General features: G+C 44.2%; 1 protein-coding gene across 2 annotated transcripts in view; it reads right to left on the bottom strand.

Moving 5' to 3' along the window:
• The window catches only part of LOC136610564 (gamma-aminobutyric acid receptor subunit pi-like), a 69,988-nt gene extending 66,856 nt beyond the window's left edge, over positions 1–3,132 (bottom strand). For both annotated transcript variants that reach the window (XM_066589793.1, XM_066589790.1), the window contains exon 1: positions 2,891–3,132. In XM_066589793.1, coding sequence (XP_066445890.1) covers positions 2,891–2,943 — 53 coding nt within the window. In that variant the 5' untranslated portion in view covers positions 2,944–3,132. The remainder of the gene's footprint in view (positions 1–2,890) is intronic.
• Between the last annotated feature and the right edge of the window lie 15,104 nt (positions 3,133–18,236).

An 18,236-nucleotide genomic window follows, 5' to 3' on the forward strand; every position in this document is an offset into this window, starting at 1 on the left:
GGGTTGATCCAGGGATTAGTCTGATTGCCATTAGGGAGTCGGGAAGGAATTTTTCCCCCAAAAGGGCTAATTGGCTTTTGCTCTTGTTTTTTTTTTGCCTTCCTCTGGATTAACAACACAGGAGGATAACAGGCTGGACTAGATGGGCATTGTCTTCATTCGGCCTTACATACTATGTTACTATGAAGCCATTGAAATCAATAGCTTCACTTTGTTACTTTTTGCGGCTGTGATTTTTCAGGGCAACGAAAAGCTCTGCAAACACGGTCATGTGTTTAAGCCCTAAGGGTGAGTTCACACATCACAGAATTGTTGTGGAATTTTGGCTGCATTGTAAAAAGTGTGTAAAAGTGTCTGAAATACATTCTAGGACAATTTGTGCGGAGATCTGCTCCATTATGTGCTGCAAACATGGTAGCTGGTTCCATGACTGCACTAAACTAAATTACAAATAACCCTTTGTTACCTTGAATTTTGAAGGTGACAAAGCAGTTTGCTCAAGTTTAATTCAGTGATTCTTCAGTAACTATGGTAACCTTTGCATTTTTCAGTTTTGAATATATAAAACCATTAAAAAAGCTATAAGTGTTAATATTATGTCACATAGCTCTAGTGTTAACTATTATATAGGCCAGCAGTGATATAGCCTCTCCTTGTGGAGAACATCTACGTAGTTGGTGTAAGGACGCTAAGTATGTTCCTCTGGGAAATTGAGTTTGCAAATGCAGATGATAGACTGCCTTTAGGTTGCCACTTATTGAAAAGTAGCATTCCTATAAGTTAAAGGAACCCGTCACATCCTATAAGCATCATAGGCTCAGTTATGGGGCTTATAGGACAGGGAACGAATAGTCTGGGAATGTGCTTTGTATAGTTACTGGGCTCCCTGTTCCTCCATTGTCACCAGTGGAAGTTGGCACTCAAGTCAGTTTGACTCTTCTTTTCCGGCTGACTTCCAGAAGGTAGCATACTATAATATGTACTTCTAATATTTGGCACCCAGTATGTGGCACTGCCAGGAAGTGGTATTGTACTTTCTAACAGGTGGGACCCTAAAAGCATTGTACCAGCTCCCATTTGCATACTAAATTTGCTAGAGAAGCATGGAGAGCCTTATAAGTCCCCATGCTAGGTACCCTCAACTAGTAAAAACTATACCCTTCCGAACTCACATCATAGGCCTATCACCCAACCAGCAACCTATGCTCCGAGCTGTATTTAGAGTTCATGTTGCTCTAGGCACTTTTAGTATTCATTCCCCTATTGATTAGGCTGGCTATGGGTCCTTTCATACGGGATGAATCAGCTGTTGTAACAAGCGCCGATCACCAATGCATATGAATTGGCACTTGCTTATTGCCATTCACAGACGGCAGAGTACCACCTGCTTGGGGATGAACAATTTTTTATATGTTTGTTCATCCCCATCCAGCTATTATTCGTTGGCTGTACATTTCCCTGTGTGACCGGGGAAATATTCAGCCAATGAGTGAGCATTTTTATTCTTATACAAGCAAGCCAATTAGCTGATGGACAAGTGTTTACTCATTTGTTAGCGAATTGCTGCCCTGTTTAAATTGGGCAATGATTGGGGGAACAATCGTTCTAATGAACACTTGTTCACAATCATCGTCTGTGTCAGAAGGTCTAAAAGGGATTGCCCTACTTCTAACTCTAGCTGATCTATCCTCAGGGTAAGACAACCATAGCAGATCATGTGAGTTTACTGCTAGGGCCCCCCATTGATCAACTGGTATTCCTGGCTGCAATTCTAATGTATGGAGCTGCTGTGCTGTGGGAAGCAAACAGCTCCCAATTGAAGTGAAATGGACTCAGCATGCAATACCAAACCCTAGCTACCTCTGGCTTCAAGATAGTTCCATGCAGCAGAATGGTGACCTCGGTCAGCCCCGCCCCCCCCCCCCCCCGGAAGTACTCGAAAATCGCGGCGCTCGGGCGAAAAAGGGGCGTGGCCGAGTAGGTTCGCTCATCTCTATTTAATACTTTTAAATCTTTTGGTTTTTATGTTATCATATTTTAAACCCAATAACCTTTTTATTTTCCATAGATTAGCCTGTGTGTGGCCTTATTTTTTGTGGGATGAGCTGCAGTTTTCTTTATTTATTGCTTTGGGGTACATGTGACTTCTCGATCACTTTTGATTCTATTTTTTTACGAAGCAGATGAATAAAAATGCAATTTTGGAAATATCTTTTTACTGACATTCACTATGCAAGATAAATAAAGGGCTAGCTCGGAAGTACAAATTGTTAAGGCTGCGGTGATACCAATTATGTACAGTTCTGTTTTTTTTTTAATTTTTGATATAATAAAATATCTATGAGGAATAAAATGCGTTTTTTAGGGTTATTTAAAAATATTTTTCAACATTTTTTTTTAACCATGGGATTGTTTAATTACTGATACAATACAGTGCAATACTTTAATAGGGTTACAAAGATGGTAGACCTGTGGGCCTTCATTAGATCCTCGGCTGCTATTGAAACCCATTGTCACTCCACAATCAAATCACAGGAGTGCTGATTTGGTGACAGCTGGAACCTTTTCCCTCTGTCTCACCGCTTAAATGCAAGGGTCATTATTGACTTTGGCATCTGAGGGGTTAAATGGCTGACTTGCAGAAATGTTAGTTACTAATAGGTGATACCCTAGAAACACTAGGGTACCTGTCTATATTATTATATAGACAGGCTTTTAATGCTCTAATTAATAGAATGTTGCCTATAACGATATATTAGGTTTTTTATTTTATTTTCTATTTTTAAAGTAATATGTAAATTGCTTAAAAGTAATTATAGGCCAAATAAAGTATAGATATAAGATTCTCATGTCAAGTCTGGCATAATAACGTAACAAACAATACACTTACCAGTGAAGCAGAAAAGTCCATAAGAAGAGCTTGTTAATAAATCTGAAGTGCATGTCGACCGTCTTCTAGCAGCTGTACTGAATGATGAAATTGTTAACTGAAAAGTCTGTTTCAATGTCCTGCGATCCATTCAGTGGTTAAGACTTCTGTTAAATGTGATGGAAACCACATTTATTTTGGTTCCACCCAGGTGATGCATTTACAATGAAGCTGTGTCCTTAAGGTGCATTGAACCTGTCTTCTCACTGTGTGCTCCGTACTAATTCATCAATCTGTTAATGCAGCATTTCTTGAAAGGTATTACTCATTCATTGTGATCAATGTTTATTCTTGTTTCGCAAGGCAATTATGAGGTAATACACTTTTTAAATAGTCTGCACTTTATTAGACTAGGTGCAACCATGTCACCATTTGCTACATGTAATATTATATTTTCCCTGAGCCAGACTCATAAGAGGGCTGGTTATGGTAACAGCGGATCACTGGGAGTTCCACTAGCTACCTTGGTACCTGCCGCACTAAAGAGGGCTCTGCTGATCCAACAACTCTTAAAATTACAATATATTAAACACTCAATGTGTTTAATATATTGTACAGAACATGCAACAACTCAAAAAAGTGTCTGTTTGAGGCTACTTTCCCACGAGCGTATATCAGCCGTCCATTTTCATGGCCGATATACGCTATGTTGGGAGAGATAAAATTGGTGAACGGGCGCACAAATCAAACGTTTGTGCACCCATTCAGATGGCATGGGTCCCGGCGTATATGCTCCGAGACTACCATGCCGTCGCCCCTTTTCCCTCCTAACCATCGCAGGCTCACCTCTCTTCCTTTCCCCGCTCGTTCTTTGCAATGGGAGGGGATGGGGCGGAGCTAAGTGCCATCCGGAATCCTCCCATTTATGGCTATAGACAAGGAGCGGGGAAGGAGCTGGAGCTTAGCTCCGCCCATGTCCCCTCCCATTGCAGAGAGCCAGCGGGGGGGGGGGGGGAGAGGACAGGTGAGCCTGCATGGGGGAGGAGAGCAGAGGGAGGGTGTTTAGCAGCCATGCTGCTAAACTCCCTCCCACCTGCGGCCACTGCCATGGGCTCCCATAGGAGCCCATGCAGCGGCTGACGTATTCTGCCCCAAAAGATAGTTTCAGGACTATCTTTTGGGCCGACGTAAAAACCCCCGGTGCTATATTGGGCTGACCGGGCCATTTTACGTCTCAGGAATATGGCCATGTGATCAGATCACAGCGTATATCAGCCAGCAGTGAAAGCGTCCGGCTGATATACGCTCGTGGGAAAAGAGCCTAAAGAGAACCAGTCACTATTTTCTCCTCCAATTAGGACCTTCCTGTGATGTACATGTGACGAGGAGGCATTATAACAATCACTACAGCATGGATCTGGAGTAATTTTCCGTGTGCACCACAGACCTTAGTCAGCTTAGCTGGTATAGTAATTAATGTAGTTAAAACTTTAGAAGATATGAGCGATTACTAAAATAATTGGTGCAGGTAAGAATCGGACCGATTTCACAAAGATCGTCGAGAAATGGGATGGATGAATTCAGCTCCACTTAAAATCAATGGGAGTAACAGTAAGGTTCACTAATTTGCCCTCCAAAAGGTCCCTAATACAGCCAAAGGCCTCCATATTGCATGAGAATACAGCTAAACACAGTGTACAGTGGTCACTTGGAGCACCATGATGTGAGTGAAAACAAAAGAAAGCCTGCATGGTGTGTCCTAGACCAAAAATCATGCCAAGTGAGACAGCAGGTATGCTACTTTTTTACTGTAAATATCATTTTTGAAAAAAAACCAAAAACTATACCCAACACAGGCCCTCTCCATGGAAATGCAGTAGAGCTACCCAAAATTCCGCCAAGGTAAAGAGCAGATATGATGATTTTTTAAAGCAATGTCATAAGTTTTGCAAAGGAAAAATTCTACTGGGTAAGCAAAACACCCAAGCACGGGCCTTTTCATCCTCCCCTAAGAAAGAGCTGTTGAGCTACAGCTGTTTGTTGTGTTTTAGAAAAAGGATGAGGAAAGGTGGTGGAAGCCGAAGGGCAGAAGCAGCCCCAACATCAACTTGAGGGCAGAGTATGCACCTCATTGAAACTTTAGAGCTATAGCTGTGTATTTCGGTTTGAAAAAATTTGTTTGGGGGGAAATAAGAGGAATAGTAGGAAACATGAGGGAAGCCTAAATGCAAGCATTGCACAACTGCTTACTATGGAAATGCTGCCCTTCAGGCTAGTGGACACAGATACTTTCCACAACATGATGCTTTGTGCTAACCAAAAGTACCAAATGCTCAGCCACCAATTTTTTGCCCAAAAAGCCATCCCTGCTTCTGTCATCACAAAGAATGCCCAAGCTGCACAAGTCCTGTGAGCAAACCGAGCTATGGGTCTGATGTTTCTGTTGCAACTACTACTAGCTGAGGCTAGTGGCACTGCCCTTTTTTCTTTTTCTGGGACACCCTACTCTCTGTCTTGGCAGGGTGTTGCCCCGCAATGTCTGCCTCTTCCTCCCTCCTCTGCGAGCTAGCATGACTGTTTTTGTCTGTCCATGTTGAGTCAAGTACCTCATCATATTCCGCCTCCTCTTCCCCTTTGTCATTCTTCTCCTCCTGTGTGGACTTTATGACAGTGAGTAATGGGAGATTGCACCTCCGTTTCCACATCCCCCTGAGTACACATTGCCTGTGGAGGGCTGACCGCATGTACTGACCCACCCTTATCTTCAGAGAAAAAACATTGTTAGACATCAGTACATTCAATGTTTTGGTCTTCTCCCTCTGGTTGTTTAGACTGCCCCGTTAACATCCATGACACTCAAACAGCTCCTCAGACTGATCCATGTGGACTGCTTCAGAGGGTGCAGGGAATTTTGAACAATGTGAAGAAATGGGGGGATGCTCATGGCCAACGGTGCAGACTGACTGCTGTGTGCCTGGGAAGACGAGGAGATGATGGTACTTGAGACATGCTGTATTATCTACTCTATGCTTCAGATGTAACACATGGGCTAAACCACTTCTAAGAAATGGCAGTGGGCTTGCCTTGCCTCCTGCAGAATGTGGAGCTGTTGCTTGAGTGGGAGCATCTTGAAGTGCCAACTTTGCTTGTCCTGTACCACCTCCACCACCACAACTACTGATGGGTCCCCTATCCCTTGCTTTCTTCATGTTTTTGCTGTTTGTTGTTTAATTTTATCTATTTAGGTTTTTTGGGTGTTTTTTTTTGTTTAGTTTTTAGTTTAGTTTTGCTTAACATTTTACTTAAGTTCTTAGTTTGTACAAAACTACAGGCATATTTCACCCCTTTAAATAAGTTGGGTGAAATCAGCAGCAAATTGCATACGTTGACATAATTTTGCTAGAATTGGCAAATTTACAGTATATTTTTTCTGCTGCAAATTACAGCCTGTGTAGACATACCCTAAAGATTCTCTATCTTCTGCTGTATTACCCTTCTGCTGCAAGGGTAATCAGTATCTTTAAGGATACTTAATGGGAAAACACTAGATAAAATGAAGGTGAAAAAGTTTTTAGGGTTATTAGTGGCCAGTAAACTAAACTGTAGCATGTACTGCCATGGCAAAATCTTAGGATGCATTAAAAAGGTATTTGTACAAATATATATATAGAATAATGTATACAATTTTAGATACCAGTATACAAGAAAACAAGAGCTGGTTCATAGGAGACCGTTAAAGCATTAAATGGAATGGGTGGACTGACATACTCTAGTTTGGTAAAACGACAGCTGAGAGATAGTCTAATATCTGTGAATTAATATATGAAGAGGTTTAGGTTAGCTCTGGTATGCTCCAATGAAAAATAGAAATGGCACTTTTCTACATAGACCATTTATGGGCAGTCACCTGGTCTGGAGGTCACATATGGATGTATAGAATGGAAGCTGATAGAAAATGGGCAATGAAGTATCTAAAAGTAATGTACTGTTTCTTTCAAACTTCACAGAATTTCTCATAAGTATGTTTAGCAAAACTGATGCACTCTGCAAGGACAGTTTATATAACTATGAATACAACATTTGGATAACACATTTTATTGTAGTTCTGGATCTACTTTAGAATTCAATATCCAAACTACCCTAATGATCAAAACATTGGAAATGCTAATTATATCATAACAACCTTCTCCTTTTTATGTGTTCAAAATTGTCGTTTTTGCTTAACACAAATGGATAGTTATCACAACAATAAATAGGTTATTTTAATAACTTTCTATTACCTCTGGGGAAACTGATTTCAATTTTTTTAATATGCAATTATATGTATTTGTTGCCTCTAGGCGATTACAATTATTAAGTATCTTTTTTGATGATCCTACAAAAGCGTTAGGGAGAATTATATTGCCTTGTTTCAGTTACTTTAAATTGAAATTATTTTTCTGTTGGACCTATTGTCTCATTTAATATTAACATTTAGGGTTAAGTATGAAAGTACAATAACAACTTTATTGTACATGCGTTAAACTTGCAATTAGCTCATTTTATTATTATTCCTTGAGTAAGACACATTAAAGCGATGAAAGTTTTTATATTGATTAAAATATGAATAGCATACAAATTAATCCCTTGAATAGTGAACATAATTACCTTGCTGTCTTTTTTTAAATTTATCTAGAAATTATTTCATGACTTGGGTTTGAGTATTACAGGCTCCACATTTTTGCGCTTTTATTGTGTTCCCATATGAATAACACGTGCACATGGAAGATATTTCTCCTAAATGCATTTTAATAATATAAGTAAACTTGCTAAATACTATTTTTAATTTGATTTCGCATTTCTGGAAGATATTATCTAGAATGCAGATATCACAGTTTAGTCTATAGCAGCAATATATATAGTTACTGTAAAAAGATGGTGAGCAAATAGATCTAACAATGTCTCGGGACTGCCACCTATTAGAAGGTAGATTTCCGACAAGTCAACGTTTGGTCCTGTATCCAGATTTGTAACAGGACTGGGAATATAAACCTAAACCACAATCTTCTCCAGAAGGAAAAAACAGCCAGATACGAAGAGCTGTTTCGAGGATTTTGCTCATCATGCGTGTTAAGTAGGTTTCTGGCTGGCTGGGTGAGAGGCCTATGACGTTGCAAGTATAGAAATATTTTCATCAACAGCAGACAAAAGAAATAACCCAATAGGGTGAGGTGATTCAAATGCAAAACCACTCTGGGAACTTGAACCTTGATTCTTCTAGCAGGCAGCATAAATCCAGTGACACAGCGCTGCCTCTTCTCCTGGGTTACATGCTGCCCAACCCCCCTGCACGGCCCTGCATCCACAGCGCACACAAAAGTGTTCCTGCGCAGCCTTCAGCTGCCTTCATGCCACACGCTGCCTGCATAGCCACACCACCCTCATGTCTATTTATAAATGCGTCTGCCATGAGGAGGAACCGGAGGCACACACTGCAGAGGGTTGGCAGGGCCAGGTAGCGACCCTCTTTAAAAGGGGCGGGGCGGGGCGATAGCCCACAATGCTGTAGAGAATCGATGAGAAATTGACGTTCGATCTTCATTCCAATCCTATGCCATCTCTGTCAGGAGCTGCAAACGTGGGGATGAGTTACATAGCTACGGGGAATCCATGTGCCCATACAGTATTCTTCTGTCTAGGTGTCGAATAGCTCAATCGACACAGCAAGGGGAAAGCCATCTGCACTCTGCCCCCTACCCAAGTCAGTCAGTGTCTTTGTGCCAGACAGGTCAAACACCGCGATGGGAACTAAGTGGGCACCAACAGCATAGGTGGGTCCTAGGAAACCCAAGACATAAACAATAAATAAATCAGAGCGGCCAAACATGGCAGACTTGCACCGCGCCGACGACATAGGCCTCGGCCCCCAGCTTCAGCAATCGTAGGCATGAAACGGACTTCGATGCTAGTTCATCTGCGACGGGCTCATTAAATCAGTTAGTTTTCCTTTCACAGCTCCAATGACTGGATTAGCTAGGAAAAAGCTCCACAGCCCCAACCTGGCGCAGTTGCAGTTCCCCCAGGACGTAGGCCTCAGCCAATAGCTTCAGCAATCGTATGCGGGAAGCGGACTTTCACTGCACCCAGGACATAGGCCTCTGCACAAACCCTCAGCAATCGCGGACTCCAATGCTAGCATAGCTGTGAACGTCTCATTAGCGCTGTATCGCTCCTCTTGTTTGTCCCAATGCAGTGCCCCGGATAGCTGCGGTAACGTCAGATAAAATACAGGTTGGCTTCGGCCCACACTGCATGCCCGAGTCAAACAGTTTTTTTATATAATAGTCACAGGCAGGTACAACTCCGCTATGCGAAGTCTGTGTGCACCCACAGCATGGGTGGCTCCCTGGAACCCACCGACGGTACATAAATAAATCCCATTGCAGTGCCGCGGACAGCTGAGCTAACGTCAGATAAAATACTGGTTGGCTTCGGCCCCCACTGCATGCCAGAGTCAGTCTGGCCTTTTTTCATAGTCACAGGCAGGTAGAACTCCGCTATGGGAAGTCTGTGTGGACCCACAGCATGGGTGGGTCCCAGGAAGCCACCGACGGTACATTAATAAATCCCATTGCAGTGCCCCGGACAGCGGAGCTAACGTCAGATAAAATACAGGTGGGCTTCGGCCAACACTGCATGCCCTAGTCAGACTGTTTTTTTTTTACTAATAGTCCCAGGCAGGTACAACTCCGCTCTGGGAAGTCTGTGTGGACCCACAGCATGGGTGGGTCCCAGGAAGCCACCAACGGTACATTAATAAATCCCATTGCAGTGCCCCCGATAGCTGAGCTAACATGAGATAAAGTACAGGTTGGCTTCGACCAACACTGCATGCCCAAGTCAGACTGCGTTTTTTTCACTAATAGTCACAGGCAGGTACAACTCCGCTATGGGAAGTCTGTGTGGACCCACAGCATGGGTGGGTCCCAGGAAGCCACCGACGGTACATTAATAAATCCCATTGCAGTGCCCCGGACAGCGGAGCTAACGTCAGATAAAATACAGGTGGGCTTCGGCCAACACTGCATGCCCTAGTCAGACTGTTTTTTTTTTACTAATAGTCCCAGGCAGGTACAACTCCGCTCTGGGAAGTCTGTGTGGACCCACAGCATGGGTGGGTCCCAGGAAGCCACCAACGGTACATTAATAAATCCCATTGCAGTGCCCCCGATAGCTGAGCTAACATGAGATAAAGTACAGGTTGGCTTCGACCCACACTGCATGCCCAAGTCAGACTGCGTTTTTTTCACTAATAGTCACAGGCAGGTACAACTCCGCTATGGGAAGTCTGTGTGGACCCACAGCATAGGTGGGTCCCAGGAAGCCACCGACGGTACATTAATAAATCCCATTGCAGTGCCCCCCGATAGCTGAGCTAACGTGAGATTAAATACAGGTTGGCTTCGGCCCATACTCCATGCCCTAGTCAGTCTGGGTTTTTTTTTTAGGGCCAGATACGTAGAACACCGCGATGGGAAAACTTAGTGCAGCCATACTATGCACAGACCCCTGTAATATTCCTGTAGCAAAGGAATAAGCTGACCCCACTAACAGTTATCTTGCAGAAGTCTAGGGAGACACCAGTAACATTTCTGTAGTTACAGTATAGACAGACCCCAGAAACATTTCAGTTGCAGCAGTATAGGCAGAGACCTGTAACATTTCAGTAGCAGCAGTATAGGCAGAGCCCAGTATTAGTAACATTTCAGTAGTAACAGTATAGACAGACCCCAGCAACATTTCCGTAGCAGCAGTATAGGCATAGCCCAGTATTAGTAACATTACAGTAGTAACAGTATAGACAGACCCCAGTAACATTTGTGTAGCAGCAGTATAGGCAGACCCCTGTATCATTTGTGTAGCAGCAGTATAGACAGACCCCTGTAACATTTCTGCAGCTGAAGTATAGGCAGACCCCTGTAACATTTCTGCAGCTGAAGTATTGGCAGTTCCTTGTAACATTAATGTAGTTACTCTCCTCTCCTTTGGCCCAAACAAGTTTCTCAGATAACTGGTAACACGAGAGAAAATGCATGATGCGCATTGCTGATCACCTGACCCCAAGCAGGAGGAGGAGGTGGCCTTACAAGGCCAAGAAACCATGACAAGGACCCGCTGTAGCCTGTGTTGAAAGGATGTGAGTGGGCCCTTGGCCAGGCTTGGTCCCAGCAAATACCTTGTGAGACCCAAGGTGCTGCGACTGGCATAGCAATGGGCAGTCCATGTGCCCACACAGTATTCATTCTGTCTAGGTGTTGGATAGCTCTAGCGACACTGCAAGGGGAAAGGCATCTGCACTATGCACCCTACCCAAGTCAGTCAGTCACTTTGTGCAGGACAGGTACAACTCCGCTATGGGAAGTCTGTGTGTACCCACAGCATAGGCGAGTCGAAGGAACCCAAAGACAGCATTAAATATGAAGGAATCAGACTGCCCAAACATGGCAGACTTAAAGTGCGCCGAGGCCATAGGCCTCTGCCCACACCCTTAGCAATCGCGGGCATAGAGCGGACTCCGATGCTAGTACAGCAGTGAATGTCTCATTAATGCAGTTACGCTCCTCTCCTTTGGCCCAAACGAGTTTCTCAGATAACTGTGGTAACACGAGAGAAAATTCATGATGCGCATTGCTGATCCCCTGACCCCAAGCAGGAGGAGGAGGTGGCCTTACAAGGCCAAGACACCATGACCAGGACCGGCTATAGTCTGTGTGGGAAGCACATTAGCGTGCCCAGGGTCAGGCTCGGTTCCAAGCCTCCACCTTTGTGACCCAAGGTGCCCTGAGTTACATAGCAACGGGAAATCCATGTGTCGCAACATAGATAGCTCAACACTGGAAGGGGCAGTCTTTGAGTTCCTTTGCCTAGCCTATGCTGTAAGTGCACAAAGATGGTATTACACAGGATTTCTCAAACAGGGGAGAGTTTTGCCCGGAGTTCTCAAACAGGGGAGAGTTTTGCCCGGCCAAGCAACTTGGCCTCGGCCAGCAATTCTGGCCTAGTCAGTCACTGTATTATTTGTGCCACATAAGTAAAACACCGCGATGGGAAAACTTAGTGCACCCATAGTATAGACAGACCGCTGTAACATTCCTGTAGCAAAGGTATAAACAGACCCCAGGAACATTTCTGTAGCAGCAGTATAGGCAGACCCCTGTAACATTTTTGTAGCTGCAGTATAGGCAGACCCCAGTACCATTTCTGTAGTGGAAGTATAGGCAGACCCCAGGAACATTTCTCTAGCAGCAGTATACGCAGACCCCTGTAAAATTTCTGTAGCAGCAGTATCAGCAGACCCCTGTAACATTTATGTAGCAGAAGCATATGCAGACCCCAGTACCATTTTTGTAGCAGCAGTATAGGCTGTGAGGAAGGAGGAGCAGCAGCCAGAGGATTCAGAGTTTCAGCAGTGGACTGCGTAGAAGACTGGGTGCCCAATTCATTGCTGGATGCATTTTCTGCCATCCATGACAGGACCTGCTCACACTGCTCTGTTTGCAATAAAGGTCTACCACGTGGACCCATAAATTGTGATATGAAGCTGGGGACCCCAGAAACTTGCCTCTCTTCTAATCCCGCAGCAGCCGGCTGGGATACACCTGGACCAGGAACTCGGCCTGTGCCCACACCCTCACTTGGAACTCCGCATCCTCACCCGTGTCCACATCCTCGACCCCTACCCCTATCCTCAGCATGGTGGATTACGAATAGAGCAGACACAGACCGCTGTAAATAATTATGCAATTATATGCGTACACTTTCATGCAGAGAGCGGAATCGTAAGGCAGAAAAAAATGAAAGGAAGGCCGCAAACAGGCCTAGCAATGCAATAGTGATGCACCAAAACTCCCACCAGGCACCCAGTAAAATGCAGACGGTCAGAGGTAGCCCAACGAAGGAGCTTTTTGGGTTTTTTTTGAAAAAGAAGACAGGCTATATCCTGTGTATATCACTTTCCCTCTATAAGTACCTGTGTTGGCCGTATGCTGAGCGTCAAATTCACTGCAGACACAGGCTGGTGTAAATAATCTTGGAATTATGTGCGTAGACTTTGTTGCTGAGAGTAGTATAGTAAGACAAACTCCAGGCAGAAAAAAATAGTCAGGAAGGCCACAAACAGGCCTAAGTGCAATAGCGATGGACTACAACTCCAATCAGACACCCAGTGAAATTTAAACAGTCAAAGGTAGCCCAACTGAGGAGCTTTTTGTTTTTTTTTGTCAAAGAATACAAGCTATATACTGTGTATATCACTTTCCCTCTATCAGTCACTGTGGCCGTATGCTGTGCGTCTCTAAATCACTGCAGACACAGGCCGGTGTAGATAATCTTGGAATTATGTGCGTAGACTTTGTCGCTGAGAGCAGTCTAGTAAGGCAAACTCCAGGCAAAAAAAAATAGTCAGGATGGCCTCAAACAGGCCTAAGTGCAATAGGGATGACTACAACTCCCATCAGACCCCCAGTGAAATTTAAACAGTCAAAGGTAGCCCAACTGAGGAGCTTTTTGGTTTTTTTGGTCAAAGAATACAGGCTATATACTGTGTATATCACTTTCCCTCTATCAGTCGCTGTGACCATATGCTGTGCGTCTCTAATTCCCTGCAGACACAGGCCGGTGTAAATAATCTTGGAATTATGTGCGTAGACTTTGCCGCTGAGAGCAGTATAGTAAGGCAAACTCCAGGCAGAAAAAAATAGTCAGGAAGGCCGCAAACAGGCCTAAGTGCAATAGTGATGGACTAAAACTCCCATCAGACAACCTGTGAAATTTAAACAGTCAAAGGTAGCCCAACTGAGGAGCTTTTAGTTTTTTTTGGTCAAAGAATACAGGCTATATAGTGTATATCACTTTCCCTCTATCAGTCGCTGTGGCCGTATGCTGTCCTTCTCTAATTTACTGCAGACACAGGCCGCTGTAAATAATCTTGGAATTATGTGCGTAGACTTTGTCGCTGAGAGCAGTCTAGTAAGGCAAACTCCAGACAGAAAAAAATAGTCAGGAAGGCCGCAAACAGGCCTAAGTGCAATAGTGATGGACTACAACTCCCATCAGACAACCTGTAACATGCACACTGTCACAGGTAGCTGTAAGAAGGAGCTTTTATTTTAAAAATTTTTTGAAAAAGAATACCGGCTATATAGTGTGTATATGACTTTCCCTCTATCAGGGGCTATCGCCGTACGCTGTGCGTGAAGTTGACGGCAGACACAGAGCGATGTAAAAAAATTTTTAATTATTGGCATACAGTTGGAGGCTGACAGCGGTTATGCAACGCTAACTGCAGCCAGAAAAAAATCATACGGAAGGCTGCAAACCGGCCTAGCTGTGCAATAGTGATGGACTACAACTCCCATCAGACAACCTGTAAAATGCACACAGTCACAGGTAGCCCTAAGAAGGACCGTTGGGGTTCTTGTACACAGGATCCCACACTACCACTCTCCCTATCCCAGCAACGCTGTCCCTATACTATGTAGTACAGACTGCAGCCTGAGAACGCTATAGCTGTAATGGGGCTGCACGGCCGATATACAAAAAAAAAATTTTTTTGCAAAACTGCTACCAGCAGCCACAACAGTAATGCACACGGTCAGATGTGGCCCTAAGAAGGACCGTTGGGGTTCTTGTACACAGGATCCTACACTAACACTTTCCCTATAGCAGCACCAGCACTGTCCCTGATCTCTCCCAGTGTGTGACTGTGGCGAGCTGCGGGTGGCCCCACTTTAAATACACGGGGGTCACTTGATCTCGCCCGCCACTCACTGCAGGGGGGTGGGATAGGGCTGGAACGTCACAGGAGGAAGTTGTAATGCCTTCCCTGCGTTTCTATTGGCCAGAAAATGGCGCAAAACTTTCAGGGAAGGAAATGGAATTGACTCGAACATCGCGTGGTGCTCGCCTCGAGTAACGAGCATCTCGAGTACCCTAATACTCGAACGAGCATCAAGGTTGGGTCCAGTACGCTCTCTCATCTCTAGTCATTAGATAAATACTTAGCATTTTCTTTAATCCTGCCATTGTACTTGTCAGTACTGCCTCCTGAGGCAGACCACTATAACTTGACTAACTGTAAAGACCCCTTAGGGTAACTACCCACTACAGTTTTTTTTCACTGCGAAATTTGCAGCTTTTTTTTTTCTGCAGAAATCGCGATTTTAACATTACAAGTCCTATAGACCCCTGCAGAAAAAAAAACGCTGCAAATTTTGCAGTGAAAAAAAACTTTAGTCGGTAGTCACCCTTACATGTAATGATATCAAATATGCCCTTTCTTTACACCTAAAACATTTCCTCTAGACCTTTGTAGAGTTTTTAGAATGTATAAATTATGTACCAGGTTTTGTATTGACCTTAGTCTTATTTGTCTTATTTCCAAGCAGAACAAGACTGAATTTTCTAGCCTGCAATTATAAGAGAAATCTGCCATGCCATTTAATAATCTAGCCCATACCTTCAGAACTTTTTCTAGCTCTTCTATTTCCTTTTACAAATGTGCAGCCCAAAACTGAATCCTATATTCAAGATATGCTCTTACTACTGGCGTAACTATAGCCGATGCGGTTGCACCCGAGCCCAGGAGCCTTAAGGGGCCCATAAGGCCTCTCTTCTCCATATAGGGAGCCCAGTACTATGAATAAAACATTATAGTTGGGGGCCCTGTTACAGGTTTTGCATTGGGGCCCAGGAGCTTCAAGTTACGCCTCTGCGTTAAGGAGTTGGGAGAAGTTGGGGGGGCCCCAAGATAAACTTTTGCACCCAGGCCCATGAGCCTTTAGCTATGTCCCTGCGTCTTACTAAGGATTAGAGATGAGCGAGCACCAAAATGCTCGGGTGCTCGTTACTCGGGACGAAATTTTCGCAATGCTCGAGGGTTCGTTTCGAGTAACGAACCCCATTGAAGTCAATGGGCGACCCGAGCATTTTTGTATATCGCCGATGCTCGCTAAGGTTTTCGTTTGTGAAAATCTGGGCAATTCAACAAAGTGATGGGAACGACACAGCAATGGATAGGGCAGGCGAGGGGCTACATGTTGGGCTGCATCTCAAGTTCACAGGTCCCACTATTAAGCCACAATAGCGGCAAGAGTGGGCCCCCCCCCGCACTGTCAGCGTAAAGATCGTTCTCTTCTGCCATAGCTGTAACAGCTGTGGCAGAGAAGAACGATGTTTGCCCATTGAATTCAATGGAGCCAGCAATACAGCAGGTTCCACGGAAAGCAATGGGCTGCCGGCGTGCGCGGGGATGAATTGTCGGGAAGGGGTTAAATATATAAGCCGTTCCCTGCAATTCATTCAGAAATGTGTTACAATAAAAATATATACCGGCGTATAAGGCAACGGGGCGTATAAGACGACCCCCCAACTGTCACCTTATACGCCGGCAATACAGTGGAGCAAAGAATAAAAATCATTACTTACTTCTTCTGACGTTCTGCGGCGCTCCTGCAGGCTGTTGCTCCCATCTGGTCCACGGCAGAGTATTGCTTTCTGGACGCAGGGCTTGAAATCCCCGCCTCCAGAAACACAGCCAATCACAGCCATTCAATGACATCATTGTCATTGGCTGTGATTGGCTGAAGGCACGTGTGTTTCTCAAGGCGGGGATTTAAAGCCCTTCGTAGAGAAATCAATGCTCTGCCGGGAACCAGGAGGGAGCAACAGCCTGCAGCAGCGCCGCAGAACGTCAGAAGAAGTAAGTAATGATTTTTATTCTTTGCTCCACTGTATTGCCGGCGTATAAGGTGACAGTTGGGGGGTCGTCTTATACGCCCCGTCGCCTTATACGCCGGTATATATTTTTATTGTAACACATTTCTGGATGAATTGCAGGGAAGGGCTTATATATTTAACCCCTTCCCGACAATTCATCCCCGCGCACGCCGCCAGCCCATTGCTTTCAGTGGAACCTGCTGTATTGCTGGCTCCATTGAATTCAATGGGCAAACATCGTTCTTCTCTGCCACAGCTGTTACAGCTGTGGCAGAGAAGAAGGATTTGTCTTCTATATGTTCTCAATGGGGTCGGCGCTGCTGCCGCCGGCCCCATTGAGCGCATATAGAGAAGATTTATGGCCCTAAGAAGGACCGTTGGGGTTCTTGAAACCTAAAATACTCCTAACACTCTCCCTATAGCAGCTCCAACACGATAGCACTTTCCCTGAACTAATGTCAGAATGCATCTGTGGCGAGCAGCGGGAGGGGCAGATTTCAATACTCGGGTGACACCTAATCACGCCAGCCACTCACTGCAGGGGGGTGGTATAGGGCTTGAACGTCGCAGGGCCAGAAAAGCGCGCAAATTTCTCAGGGAAGAAAGTGAAAGTAACTCGAACATCACGTGGTACTCATTACGAGTAACGAGCATCTCGAACACCCTAATACTCGAACGAGTATCAAGCTCGGACGAGTATGCTCGCTCATCTCTACTAAGGATTTATAAAGGGGCAATATTACATTTGAACTTTCTGTTTATACAATGTATGATCTTATTTGCCTTTGTAGCTGCTGCTTGACATTCAGCATTGTTTACTTATAAAGGGAACAGCCATGCTTTTCTGTTGCTTTGTTGTGTCAATGTAATGCAATGTATTTTAATGTATATGCAGTAATATAAAGGCCCATTTACACGGAGCGATGATCTCTCAAAGATCGCTCAAACGACAGTTTGAGTGACAGCTTTGAGCAATCATTTTGCATAAACTATTAAGTAGCTACTCAGCTACTTAAGAGCAATTAAGTGTGCAAATGAAGCCTTAGCTGAAAGCAGTTAATAGCCTGAGAAAACAATGCTATCAGCACTATCCCTAGAGAACTGCTGATAAGGCTGAATGACGATTTTCAGGTTGGACTGAATTTAACGATCAGCTAGCAGTACATCATAAGTGCGCGATGGCCGCGCGTTTAGACGCAACGATTATCGCTCAAACGATCGCCTTTTAGCGATTTTTGAGCGATCATCGCTCCATGTAAATAGGCCTTTAGGCTTAGGTGCATTACTTTACATTTCTCAACATTAAACTTCCTTTGCCATGTTACCAGCTTATAAAGATATTCTGTAATATTTCACAATCAAGCTGAGGTTTTAGTATCCTAGAATATTTTTTGTATCATCAACAAACCTGACACTTGACCTCTGGGAGCATCTGCCAGAAACTTTAAACCCCAACACATGTTTCATCACGAGATATGAATATGTGTTGAGTGCCTTTACATTTGCATATATACGAGTATTACACACACATATAAAGAATTTTGATTCATGCTCTAAACAATGTCTAAGGGATTTTATCACCAGGTTCATGAACTTTGAGCTCCGAGTCATG

The sequence above is a fragment of the Eleutherodactylus coqui genome, chromosome 2, assembly GCF_035609145.1.
Source record: "Eleutherodactylus coqui strain aEleCoq1 chromosome 2, aEleCoq1.hap1, whole genome shotgun sequence".
Lineage (NCBI taxonomy): Eukaryota > Metazoa > Chordata > Amphibia > Anura > Eleutherodactylidae > Eleutherodactylus > Eleutherodactylus coqui.